The sequence below is a fragment of the Canis lupus genome, chromosome 4, assembly GCF_048164855.1.
Source record: "Canis lupus baileyi chromosome 4, mCanLup2.hap1, whole genome shotgun sequence".
NCBI lineage: Eukaryota > Metazoa > Chordata > Mammalia > Carnivora > Canidae > Canis > Canis lupus.
In genome coordinates, this window is record NC_132841.1 from 87,418,446 (window position 1) to 87,431,436 (window position 12,991).

At 52.5% G+C, this 12,991-nt stretch overlaps 1 protein-coding gene across 6 annotated transcripts in view; it reads left to right on the forward strand.

Moving 5' to 3' along the window:
* The window catches only part of MYO10 (myosin X), a 194,527-nt gene that overhangs the window by 53,211 nt on the left and 128,325 nt on the right, over nucleotides 1–12,991 (forward strand). Inside the window, exon 1 of one of the 6 annotated variants that reach the window (XM_072825053.1) lies at nucleotides 12,272–12,334. The exons of the other annotated variants lie outside the window; for them this stretch is intronic. Coding sequence (XP_072681154.1) covers nucleotides 12,287–12,334 — 48 coding nt within the window. The 5' untranslated portion in view covers nucleotides 12,272–12,286. Of the gene's footprint in view, nucleotides 1–12,271; nucleotides 12,335–12,991 lie in introns of those variants that run through there. 6 annotated transcript variants of the gene reach the window in all.

Here is a 12,991-nt window from a genome sequence, read left to right on the forward strand (position 1 = left end):
AGAATATGTAAAAGCAGTGACATAAGTCTTCTAGGCATTAAAAAAAAAAAAAGTTGAGACTTCCTGTCTGATGCTATTTCTAGTAACAGTCTCCTATCTGAAAATAGGTGGTGTTTTTCCAAAGTTGTGGGTGGGATTGAAAGCTCCCTAAGGCCTCGAGGAACGGGTTCTACAGGAGCAGCCCGGGAAGTGGGTTAGGAGCTGGGAGGAGGTCATGGGTTCCTTGAGGCGGATGGGATGCTTGCGTAGATGGTGCGACTAGCTGTCCTTCCCCACGGGGGGAGCCGGTGGCCCAGGGAGGCCACGCTGACCTCAGAGCTCCAACGACAGCAGAGCAGCCGACGACTCCGCCTCCGGGAGGAATAGTTGGCCTCCCACCACCTGGAAAAGGAGTAACGCTGTGGATTCTAGAGCCGAGGATTGCCGGGGTCTTCCCCCCCCTTCGGTCTAAGCAGGCAATGATGGTCACGAATATTTCCTTGTACGGGTGCGGCGGTTGGCCTCCCTGAGGCACAGGTGAGAGTCACTCCGGACCGCGCGGACATCTGGCGATGCCACAGAAGCGGGGCAGCTTTTAAAGAGACAAGATGTACCCTTAAGAGGTCACCGTTGGCGCTGAGTGTTCTCTAGTGGAAGGCCGAGATTCCCTAAGTGGGGTCCACAGCCCTCGCCCCCCGCGGGGGCAGGTTACCGCCGATCCTTGGCTCTTCTCGACAACTGTGCGGCGGAGGCTTTGGAGGAATTCCTGGAGGAGATGCCAGGGAGGCCCACCGGGGCCTGGTGGGGAGCAGGGCTGCGTGCGTCTCCTCGTTTTGTCGGGTCATTTTGTGTGTGAGTGGCTTGGCCTAGAGGCTTCCATCCAAGTCACGTGAGGGCAAAAGCAGAAGCACCGGGGCCTCATTTGGTCCTGCGCGGCCGCCTCCTGTGGGTGGGCGACCGGCCTGCAGCCTGATAGGAAGGACCCGGAGCAGGTGAGGCCGGGCGGCGAGCGACTCATGGCCAGACTCCCAAAACCTGCTAAGAGATCCCATCAAGGTCAAAAGCCAGGGGCAAAATGGCGAGTTATTTTTGGGTACCTGCTGTCCACCCTCGTGGACCCACACACTTAGGATAAAACTGAAAAGGAGACCCAATGAAGGAGTTGATTTCAGGTCCAAGGAGAGGGAAGCTGTCTCTCTACACCCAGGATTAAGCCCCCGTACGTGATCGTTCACAGCACGTGTGTGACCAGAGGCTGCACTTTCTGTTACTTCGTGACTTTAACTTACGCCTTTTGAACGTGGTTGGTTAAGACTCGGTTGTGATAGAGCCCGCTCACCCGTCTGTAAGTCCTGCGCCCTCCACCCACCCTAACCAATGATGACCGAGTCTTCTCTGATTTCATCAACCTGATGAACCAGTAATATCATGTGTTTTGTCTGTTGGTACTTCTATTTTTTTTTCTACGTTTACATTATTTGGTTGGATCTTCCCAATGCACCCAATTCAGCAAATAAGAGAGAAATTGCACTCACTAGTTGTGCAAATCTGAAGAGTCTCCGAGGGTCCCTGCCTCTCGTCCCTGTGAGCGCTGAAACGCGCTGCGGATGTGCTGCATGAGCCTGGCATTTATAGAATTCCCAGTGGTGTGTATTTTCAATGGATTGATCCCATTTTGATCCTATAACAAATGGGACTTCAAATCTCCAATTTCTGAAAAGTCCTTTGTAAAGATCTGCTTGTTACAACTTCTCTGTCGCATAGATGGAAGCGATCTGGGGAGGCTGGCAGTCCCTGGGATCTGACTTCCCGGGGGTAAAACAAAGCTAGGCGGCGGGGGGTGAGATTCTTGGCCTAGAGGCTTCCATCCTTTATGTACAACTTTTTCTTAAAAAGTGTGAAACCGCACAGGGCGGAGAAAAAGGTCCCGGAAAGTAACAGCTGCTTTCTCATTCTCCTCTTGCAAGACTTCCGGTTGGGAAACGTAAAATCGACCCCAAGGCAGATGAAAGCTTTCATGCTGGCTACTATTTTAGTTAATTAAAAGCCATTCTGGGGCCCCTGAGTGGCTCAATGGTTGAGCATCTGCCTTTGGCCCAGGGCATGACCCTGGGGTCCCGGGATCGAGTCCCACATCGGGCTCCCTGCATGGAGCCTGCTTCTCCCTCTGCCTGGGTCTCTGCCTCCCTCTCTCTCTCTCTCTGTGTCTCTCATGAATAAATAAATAAAAATCTTAAAAAAAAAATTCTTACTCGCCTAAAAGCATTCCTCTTCATCTTACAGAAATTCCAGGCTCGAATTTGCCGTGAGGATCAGACTTAGTACGCAGTCCAGAGGGTCCTCCTCTCGGTCACTTTGTGAGAAGAGGGTGTAAGCCACGGGGCGCTGGGTGCCTTCGTCTTGCTGCTCCGCGAGACCGCAGACACGGCTTTTGTGTTTAGGTGAAGGCAGATGTGCGAGCCTGCCGTCTTAATTTCTCCTGCGTGCTTGGCGTATATTTTTTTTAGCTGCTTGGGGATGTTGGGAAGATTTCAGACCACGTTGTGGGAGAACAAAGTAAGTTGGTGGCGTGTTCTTTTTCACCGCTAAGTTGACTAACCCGAGTATTTTGTGAACGAGTGTCCTCTGAAATAAGTACATTTGTTTCACAACATTTGGATGTTTCTCTAAATTTGTTGTTGATCTGGGTTTTTGGAGTGTTTTGTTTTTACTTAGCCAGATGTTTACCTTATGTCTGAATCCTGCAACTGTGATTTGGCTTCAGCACACATAGGAAGAGAATGTCAGACCCTGAAATATTTTGGTGTTAATGTATTATGGAATGGTTTCCCCTCCCAACCATAAAACCCTGCAGTAATCTCTAAATGGGGGACACATGGGTGGCTCCGTGGTTCAGCATCTGCCTTTGGCTCAGGGTGTGATCCTGGAGTCCTGGGATCGAGTGCCGAATCGGGCTCCCTGCATGGAGCCTGCTCCTCCCACTGCCTGGGTCTCTGCCTCTCTGCATCTCTCATGAATAAGTAAATGAAATTTATGTTTCAAAACAAAACAAAACAAAATTTCTAAATGTATCTTCCTAACTAATGTGACTTTTTTTTTTTTTTTTTTGGTGCTGTGCTTTTATAGCCTACCTTTTATATTCTAGTGGCAGAAAGACCATGGTTAATACAGATTTAGTCATACCTGACTTTTATGTGAATCTATCACTCAAGACGATGCCTAGAAGCTGTCTTTTGAGTGTATTTTTAGTTACCTTTGGAAAAGCCATTACGTTTAAAAAAAACAAAAAACAAAAAAACCACACACACCAGGTGGGGCAGGGGATGAGATGACTGATGGCCGGCAGCAGATTAGGCTGTAGCAATCCATAGATGCGTACAGCAGGCAGATTATGGGCTGCGGCTATTTCTCACTTATCCAAATGACAGGAGAAAAATGCTTTAAACATAATTCAGATAAGACTGTCAGGACTGCTTTTCTAGTTCCTATTATTTTAATCTTTCTGAGTGATACTTGTTTTTCCAAATGTAGCTGAAAATACCCCTAAGGAATGCTGACGCCCTAGGCACAGCTCAAGGGGAGGCGTCGTCCATACCCTCTAGGACTTCTATTTAAGCACCGTGGCCTCCTATGGCAGTTGGCTCCAGTAACGGTGGTGATGCTGCCCGTGTAGACACCAGCCTCTCGGGTTGTGTGGCAGAGGGACCGGCCCTTCTCTCGGTGGCTGGTGGGTGTCAGCCCCAGGTGTGTCACTGGTGGTAGTGTCAGCTACGAGGGCTTCCCAAAGGCTTGACGCCTTCTAAATGATGTTGGGAGCAGCAGGCGGGGGCTTTGGCCGAGTCCAGTTTGGGAAAAGCTCTGTTATTTCTCAGAAATTAAGAGCACACATTGAATCTTAATTTCTACAGTAAAGAAATGTCTCTTTGCTTAATAATATTCCCCAGCAGCAAGAGAAGCCATGGGGCAAATTAATGCCCATTAACAGGCCTTCATTTTAAGAAATGCTGACTCAGATGTTGTGTGTGTGTGTGTGTGTGTTTCTTTTGTTTTGTTTTGTTTTTTGTGGTTGCCACTTTCATTTGGGTGCTTATCTGCATGAATCACCTAATAGCAGTCTTGTCTTTAGGATAGGAGTCCTCTACAAGTACCGTTTGAGTGTTTTCCTATTTAAAAAAAAAACTTTAGAAGTGTGTTTGATTATTGTCTTTTTCTTGGCCTCTGCGTTCCGTGAGGGTGGAGGCCGTGTTAACTTTGTTCGTCTGTGTCCCCCCAGCACCTCCCAGCATATCACCACCTAACAGGTGTTCAGTAAATATTGAGTGGCTGAGGGAATGAAGATGGGCTGTGTTCTAGGCTGCGTGCATTTCCTATCCTATCACAGCAGAAGGGACTCAGCCGTGTGGAGGGCGGTGATTTATCTTAAGTGGCCTGAAGAGGTGCATCTCAGAGATTAAATAGGACTCTGGTGACAAAGACAGCAGGACCCCAGCTCTCACCGCCGCCGACGGAGTAACTTTGGACAGTTACATAACGTGAACCATCCGTTGTCTCACCTGTGACGTGGCGATGGCGATACTCACCGTTCAGGGTTTGAAGAGGGGGGCACTCGTGGTTAGTGATCTGTCGGCATCGTGTCTATTAGCACCTGTCATGCATTAGGAAGTGTCATCCCAAGGCTGGCCCTGTTGCATAAGCATCTTCCCCACCTCTCAGCCCCAGCTGGCAGGTTACCAAGCTGTCTGGCCATCCAGCTTCTTGTCCTGTTTTAGCTACTCTGACAGCAAAGAAGTGAGATGATGGTTGGCGCTGGCAGGTGGGGGTGAGACCTCTGCTCTTTCAGCATGACCAAAATCCAGAAGAATTTTCTACGGTCATGGATTCTCTGGAGCCCGGTGTTCGCCTTCGTGCTTGGGTGTGGGAAGGGAGGAAGAAAAGGGATCTGGGAGGTTCTAGAACAAACCGTCTCACACCTAGCAGTGACTGTCGCCCTTCAGCGCTTTCGTGCTGGTTTTCGGTGTTGCGAAAAGCTTGGTGTGAACAAACCACCCAAATCCTCTTTGGTTTCATGACACTTAAAGATAGTAATGTTATAATTAGTTCTCCAGGAGCTTGTGTTTCTGTTTGGCCTTGTTTTACTTTGAAAACAAATCACCAGTCCAGTCCACACACGGTTTGCCACAGTCCGTCTGTTTCTGGTGTTTCTCATCAACCTGGCTGCCGTGGCGACGGGATGGTGGTTCCCAGGCCTTGGGACGCCGGCATCCAGAGATTCTAGACCAGCACCGTTATCCCGTCTCTTATATGGTCAGGTAAGGGCATTGGGATAACTCTTGCCATTATTTTAAATCTAAAAGACATTTTTTTTTTTTTAAGTGGGCTCTTGGTGTGGACCTGAACACAGGGCTTGAACTCACGACGCTAAGATTGACTCCTGAGCTGAAGTCAGGAGTCAGGCCCCACAATTTTAACACATCGAGAGTGGGGAAGATGTAATCTCAGAATAAAGGACAATTGTTTAAAGGGAAGAAACTAAGCTTTATGAAAACCTGGTTCCATTGTCTTCAATTTCTCACTTGGCTACTGAAAATCTGCAGCCCCAGGTATGAATTTGGAAGTCCCGGGGCACCTGGGTGGTGGCTCATTGGGTTGAACGTCTGCCTTTTGATCTCAGAATCTAAATTCAAGCCCCGTGTTGGGCTCCATGCTGGGCACGGAGCCTACTTTAAAAAATATTAAGAAAATTTAAAAAAAAAATTGGAAGTTCCTACTACAGTTGAATTCAACAATGGGAATCTTTTCCTAACAGAAAATGCAGTCCCTGCTTCCGGCTTATACCTCCTGGACCTGGTCTTCGGGAGAAAGCTGGGTCTGGAGTTGGCATTTTAAATTACTCTCGTTCCTGTTGTTTAAAGATGAGGTTTGATTATTTTTATATGTCTAGTTAAGGCTTCAGTTATATGTTTTGGTGGGATCATTAACACAGTTATATTCCAAAAAAATACATATCTGGAATCCCTCTGCTTCAGACAAGATCTTACTGGAAAGCCTACGGGTTGTACAGACTGTATAAGGAGGGGTGCGCCCAAGTGGCCCCTCCAGTTCTTAGCTGGGGTTTCCCTGAACCTCGGAGTTTTGCAGACCTTGATTTGAGGGCCCTTGAGAAGGAGCGGGTCGACGTAGCGCGTGTTCTTGATGTTGCCGTGATCTTCACCTAACCTCACAGTCGCATGGACCCAGTTGGAAGGACAAAAATTAGAATACACAGAACTTAAATTAGTGGTCGGCTATAGGTTCTTTTCCTTCTCAAAAAAACACCGAGACATTCGGTTCTCGTGGATTAACCTAATGAAAAGATCAACTGAGGTTTTTTTTTTTTTTTTTAATTAAAGATTTTATTTATTCATGAGAGACACAGAGAGGCAGAGACACAGGCAGAGGGAGAAGCAGGCTCCCCGCATGGAGGTTGGTGTGGGACTCGATCCTGGGACCCTGGGGTCACACTGTGGGCCAAAGGCAAACCACTGAGCCTCCAGAGACCCCTGGGCTTGGTCTTTAAACAGTCCCCTTATCATAATTCTTTTTATAACTGTGTATTTGTCCTTTTTGATTGTGGTTATAGAGAGAGTGAAGAGCCCATTAGGCCAGTTTCTGGAGAAAGTGTAGCGGGTCCGTCGTGGCCCCTTGGACATCCCCTTTATTTTCAGGCATCACTGTTGTCTGCTCCCCTCACCTCACCTAGGGGTGCCCTGGAGATGAGAACAGACCGCACGGAAGGGAAAGGTCTGTGTGAAGGTGTGACGTGGGCCCGACCGCATGGAATGCCGCTCCTCTGAGGTTTGTGAGGAGCTCAGAGCCCAGCTGGTCGACCTTGAGTCCGAGCAGGCATTCTCTCATCAAAAAGAAGTGGCTAAAATTGTTTGGAAGCCAATTGCTTCCGGGTAGTAGGATTTGAAGGAGATGCGGGGGAAAATAAGACAGAGAAAGGCCCAGAGCTCCCCAGGCCAGCTGAGGGGAGGGGGCGGTGGGGAGGAAGGGAGTGGGCTCGGCCAGGTGTCCGGGGCTGGCTTAGGAGGGCCCACTTTCCCCCTCTTGTGCGTCTGTCATTCTTGTGTGTTGGGATAGAGTGCTGCAGAGCACCGTGGGTTTGTATTTGAAGCTCTTATGTAACCCTGTAATTATTATTTATTGGTGTCCTCGCTCAGCCTGCCCAGCCTAACCTGTGCAAACCAGTTTTGAGGCTATTAACGAATTCAGGAGACCTACCAGCTTTTTGGTTGAGCATTAACATCCTGGTTTTCGTGTCGGCACTTTTCACCTCCTTTAAAAAACAAAATCTGCCTGTGATTTTACCCATCGCCGTGTGTCTGGTGCGTCAGACGAGAGTCCAGGTGCTTAGCATGGAGGCAGGTTGAAAACACTGCTCATTTTAATTTGATGTGTGGCGATGGGCCGGCAAGGGTGACTTTCCAAAATACCTAAAAAGCCAAAAAATATTTAAAAAGTTAGATAAGGGAGTTTTTAGGACCTTATGCAAACGGATGAGACACCAGGTCTTGAGCCCCGGGAGCATCACACGCACCAGCGGCGCCCAGGCCTGCGCTTCCACCACAGCCCGGCGTGTCCGCGGCAGGCCCTTTGGCAAGGACTGTGTGGCCCTGGTTTTCTCATTATGCATTTAGGATTAGAAGAGCCCCCCGCCCGAGCCCAGGGGCAGGCAGGCCGCGCAGATCCGGATCGCCGCTCGCTGGTTAGCAGTGCTCGGAACAGCAGGCCTGGGGTCTGCTCGTATCACCGAAGTATCGGGGCTGCCGTGGGAGGTGGCTTCCCTGGTGGCCGTGGCCTCCCACCGCCTGGGGCCCTGCGCCTCTCGTAGGGCATCTCCTGAGGGTGGCCTCAGGGTCACGGCCCGGGTGCCCCGTCCCTCCCTGGGGTGTCTCTGCTCCTTGTCTCCGGTCTCCCTCTGCCCGGGCCCTGGCACCTGCCAGGTGTGGAGTCAGCGCGTGCTGAGCAGGGGGGCTTCAGGCGACAGGCGGCCCGTCTCCGTCACACCTCGGAACAGGCCGCAGTCATCGAAGCGGCGACAGGTGTGCCGACAGGTTGCCTCGAAGTGGCGACAGGTGTGCGGACAGGTTTCCCAAGGCGCGTTACGGGTGAGGGGCTCCGTGCTGGGCGGCGGATGCTGAGGGCCTGGTCCCTCGGAAACCCGGGACATGCTCGCCCGCCGCGAACAGCAGCCACCCCCCCAAGAAAAGACGAGGCTCACGGCTTCCGAGATGGGGGGCTCTTCGTGTCCGTACAGATCCCGCGCTGACATGTGCCCGAGCAGCTAAAGCAAAACCACCACCGAGGCCTCTGAGGAGCCCGAGCCTGGAACAATGAGACGGGGACGGAGAGAGCGCGGGCCTTGTTATTAGACACACGGGGAGGCTGGTTAGTGGAAACCAGGCGGGCATGGAAGTCACGCCTAGTGCTGGAGGGTTCCAGGGGGACGTGTTTGTGGGCGCCCGGGGTCCTCCTGGCGGTCCCCAGCCGCAGCGGCTCCTCCGCTTGGAGGGCTGTGCAGCTCCCCTGACGTAGCCGTAGATCCACACTCTTCAAATGGGAACTGGCCTCCGGCTCTGCTGTTCCAGGCTCGCCCAGGCATAATTTAGAAGGTATTTGGAGGGGGCACCCTCCCCCTGGGGGGCTCAGCAGGTGAGCGTCTGCCTTCAGCCCAGGGCATGACCCCGGGGTCCCAGGATCGAGTCCCGCGTCGGGCTCCCTGCAGGGACCCTGCTTCTCCCTCTGCCTGTGTCTCTGCCTCTCTCTTTGTCTCTCATGAATAAATAAATAAAATCTTAAAAAAAAAAAAAAAAAAAGGGACCTGGAGAGAGGCAAAGTTCGGTGTTAGTACAAGGTAAAGACATTTTAAGCTGTTTTTCTAAAATCCGGAAAACCCATCTGACTACTGGGTCCTAGCCTGCTTCCCAGAATTGTTTGCATTGTTAATAAATTTGTCCTGACCTTTTGTACAGAAATACTGTCTCCATTTTAATAGGCTTAGCTCGACCCACACAATGATCACCTGTAATATCTCAGTGCCTCTGACACACGGTGAAAAGACTTCCAGCTGAATTCGCTTGAAAACGGGCATTGATTCTGAATAGACTTTTCTCTGAGTCTGTCTTCGGGGTTATGTGAGCAGCTTCTACACCTTTTAAGTCTCTTTTATTTTCTCAGATACCCTTCCCTGTGTTGAATCTTGTTTTCTGCCCCCATACATTCTTTTTAATTCTATTTGTAGCAGCAGGCATTTTTTTTTAACAGAATAAAAATCTTTATTTTTATTTTTTTACATTTGTTTCTATTTAAATTCGACTTGTCACCATATAGTATAACCCCCAGGGCTCATCCCGTCAAGTGCCCCCCTCAGTGCCTGTCGCCCAGTCACCCCAGCCCCCCGCCCACCTCCCCTTCTGCAGCCCTTTGTGTGTTTCCCAGAGTTAGGAGTCGCTCATGGTTTGTCTCCCTAATTTTTCTCAGTTTCCCTCCTTTCCCCTATAATCCCTTTCACTATTTCTTATATCCCCGTGTGAGTGAGACCATGTGATTGTCCTTCTCCGATGGACTGACTTCACTCAGCATCATCCCCTCCAGTTCCATCCACGTCGAAGCACATGGTGGGGATCCGTCCTTTCCGATGGCTGAGTCATATTCCATCGTATACACAGACCACATTTCTTTATCGTTTCTTCTTTCGATGGACCCCGAGGCTCCTTCCACAGTTGGCAGCCAGACACTTCAAATAAGGCCTTGTATGCAACTTTGGCCTCAATAGCACCTTCTCTGAAGACAGGTAAACATTTTCAGCATTTGATTTCGATCCCAGCGTGCGGGTAGCCGCTCGGTTCCTGGGGGTGGTCGGTACTAAATCATTTTTCATGAGGGCTCGAAAGAACAGAAGGAAGGTCACATGTTGCTGGTGAGCCGTGACTCCGAGTCTCGGGGGGCAGGTGTGCGGGAGCCCTTCTGCGTGAGGCTGTCACGCGGCGATGAGAGCGGAAAACCGTCGGCAGGAACCTGGCCAGGGGCGCCCAGGCCTTGCTGCGCTGTGTCCACTCCGTTCCTCTCTTACCTGGCTGCCTCCCTCCCGCGCTCATCCTCCCTTGTGCACTGGCCTTGCAGGTAAAACACGCAGAGAGCCTCTGAGGACTGTGAGGAAGGGGCTTGCGGAGGAGGGGGCGCGGCGGTAGAGGGGGCCTGAGTGCAGGTCCTCCGGGAGGTGTGGGAGGTGAGGGGCTTGCTCAAGCACTGAAGCTGGTGCCGGCCCTCCGGACCCCCTCGTAGCTTTTCTGCGGCCCGACAGGGACTCCTAAGCCAGCCCAGCACACGTCCCGAAGCGGGCGGTGGTTCCCCGGGTGTGCGGGTAGCGTGCTGGGCTGTCGCCGGCCAGGGCTGAGGGTCTCCGGTGCCCTGAGCCGGCCCCCCTCGTGCCCCACGCCACTGCCCTCGCCGATCGCCCCAACCCGGTTTACTGACCCCACCCCACACCTCCACCCAGTCACAGCCACCGCGAGGGGCCCCGGGGCTCGTCCATGGTTCTGCTGGTGGCTCCTCACCCTCGGGCTGGAGGTTGAGCGCCCCCAGCTCTAGCCTCAGCCTGGCACTCGTCCTGGGTCCTCCACGCCGGCCCGGCCCCTCCTTTGGGTGCTGCATGGGGCTCTGCACTCTAACGAGGTGTTTGGGGAAACTCGGTTCAAAAAGCAAGGTAACGGGGCACCTGGTGGCGTCAGTCCATGGAGCATGTGGCTCTTGACCACAGGGTTGAGTTCAAGGAACCATGTTGGGTGTCGAGATGACTTGAGAGTCTCTATAAAAAGTGGGGACGCCTGGGTGGCTCCCTGGTTGAGTGCCTGCCTTCAGCCCAGGGCGTGACCCCGGGGTCCCGGGATTGAGTCCCACATCGGGCTCCCTGCAGGGAGCCTGCTTCTCCCTCTGCCTGTGTCCCTGCCTCTCTCTCTGTCTCTCATGGATAAATAAATAAAATATTTAAAAAAAAAAAAAAAGGTAATTCAGAATTCTGTAATTCTCTGCAAAGTGTAGGAGTTTCTGGAAGCTCTGCTTTTGCCCCGTTTCTGCCTGCGTCAATGCCGTATTTGAGGGATCAGTTGAACAAAGCGCCCCACTGCTTGGTTCATCAGCATTCACGGCCTTCACAGACCCACCGGAGATCCCGCGCAGTCGGAAGTTGTATGGAACGATCTCTCGACCTATTTCTTAAACGCTCAGTTAACTCTATTTAATGACTTTTGGGGGCTTTATCTATTAAGTATTTATCAGTAGTGTGTCTACTAGTTACAGACAGATCTCTCTCAGTCTTAAAATATTCCCATGGATTAAAGAAAATCTCCTGTTCTCGGGTATCTCGCGGGCAGAGAAATTGGAGCTCTTGCGTGGCCCCCTCCGCCGGTCTTCCCGTGGCAGGTGCGTGGAGAGTAAGGCCGTTGGGGAGATTAGAAGGGAGGCCCACAGCAGTGGGCATCGCCCCGTGGTTATGAATACCCACCGTTCTCTGCCACCTGTCCCTTGCTGGCAGGGACCGCGCGTTCAGAATGGGAAGTGGTCGGTGATGCCGTGGCCTCGTGCCCGGGCAACATCAGGGCAGCAGCACCTTGTGCAGATTCGCCCTCGGAGGAGATGCCGGCCTCGATTATTATGAAACCTGATGCTCATGGCAGTTTCCCTCCACTAACCTGGCCCTGTCTTTGGGTTGTGGTTAACCGCTTAGGGTGCGGTGTTTTGAGATGTCTCATCATCTGGAATAACGGTGAACACACCGATGTCAAGAACAGGCCTCTTGTGTCCGCTCTTTAGCGGAGAACATGCACCTGCAGTGGAAGGAGCCCCGCACCCGCTGTTGCAGAGGCCGGTTGACCTTGTCCCCGAGCGCGTCAGGTGCTTCTGAGCGTTTATTCTGAGACGGGGCTGTACTCAGTGCCTTACGTGGCTTCGCTCCTAGCGATGGCAGGAGGCAAGCCTCTTGCTTTCTCATTTCTAGTTCTGGAAACTGAGGCATGGGGTGGGAGGGCCTCGTTCTCAAGGCTGCGCAGCCCTGATCGGATGTGCCAGGGATATGAGCGGGCATTAGAGCCGGGATCCCTGGGATGCCAGAGATGGTGATCCCGGTCGTGCTGACTTGTCACAGGGGCCGGATGTTCTACTGATGACGTGCGTGATTACCTGTGACTTCATAAGCTTCTAAGTCTTCGGCCTAAACCCCTGGTGCAGCTGTGGGTGCCTGTATCGGCGTGCTTGGACCACACGGCGGATGCCCGTGCTTGGTGCAGCCCAGTGTCTTCCAGCCAGAGGCGTGAGGGTATTTGAAAACGTGTGGGGTCCTGTCCTGTGGTCACTAAAACAGCCCGGATGCACTGAGGGCCCTAAATACCCGCCTGTGAAGAATGGTGGAGCCCTCTCCCGTCCGAATGCCACGAGTGCACTTTGCCTTGGACTGGGCACTCGGGAGAGGCCCCCGGGTAGTGTGGCAGGGTTTTTACACAAGTAGCGTAAGGCGGGAAGGGTTGTGTTGGTGGCAAGATGGTGGACACGTCCCAAGGGAAGAGCCTCTTGTTGACAGGGGCATGAGAAGGGCACACCCAGAGTACAAGTAACGCAGGGGCAGCCACCCGGCTGGCTCGACGTGAGGGGCCGTGGGCACCCTCAGCCCGATCCTCTTAGCTCCCCCGTCACCCTCTCCCTGCTCCCGGCCTCTCCTCCCCAGGCTGCCTGGGGTCTGCGTCGTGTCTGTGGTCAGCCCTGGGCTTCTGGGCTTTACAGGGCGGGTCCGCTGGTCGTGGGCAGGCTGACCTTCCTCCTTCTAAAAGTGCTGGTTTTGCCCCATTTCTGCTCATGGCTTCATCATGCCCCTCTGGTCCCTGCCTTGTAATCAGCGGAGCAGCAGTCAGCAGGGTGTGGGGGGGCTCCAGGGTGGGAGGTGGGCTCGGCGTGCAGCCAGGGGGAGGCCCGTGCTGTG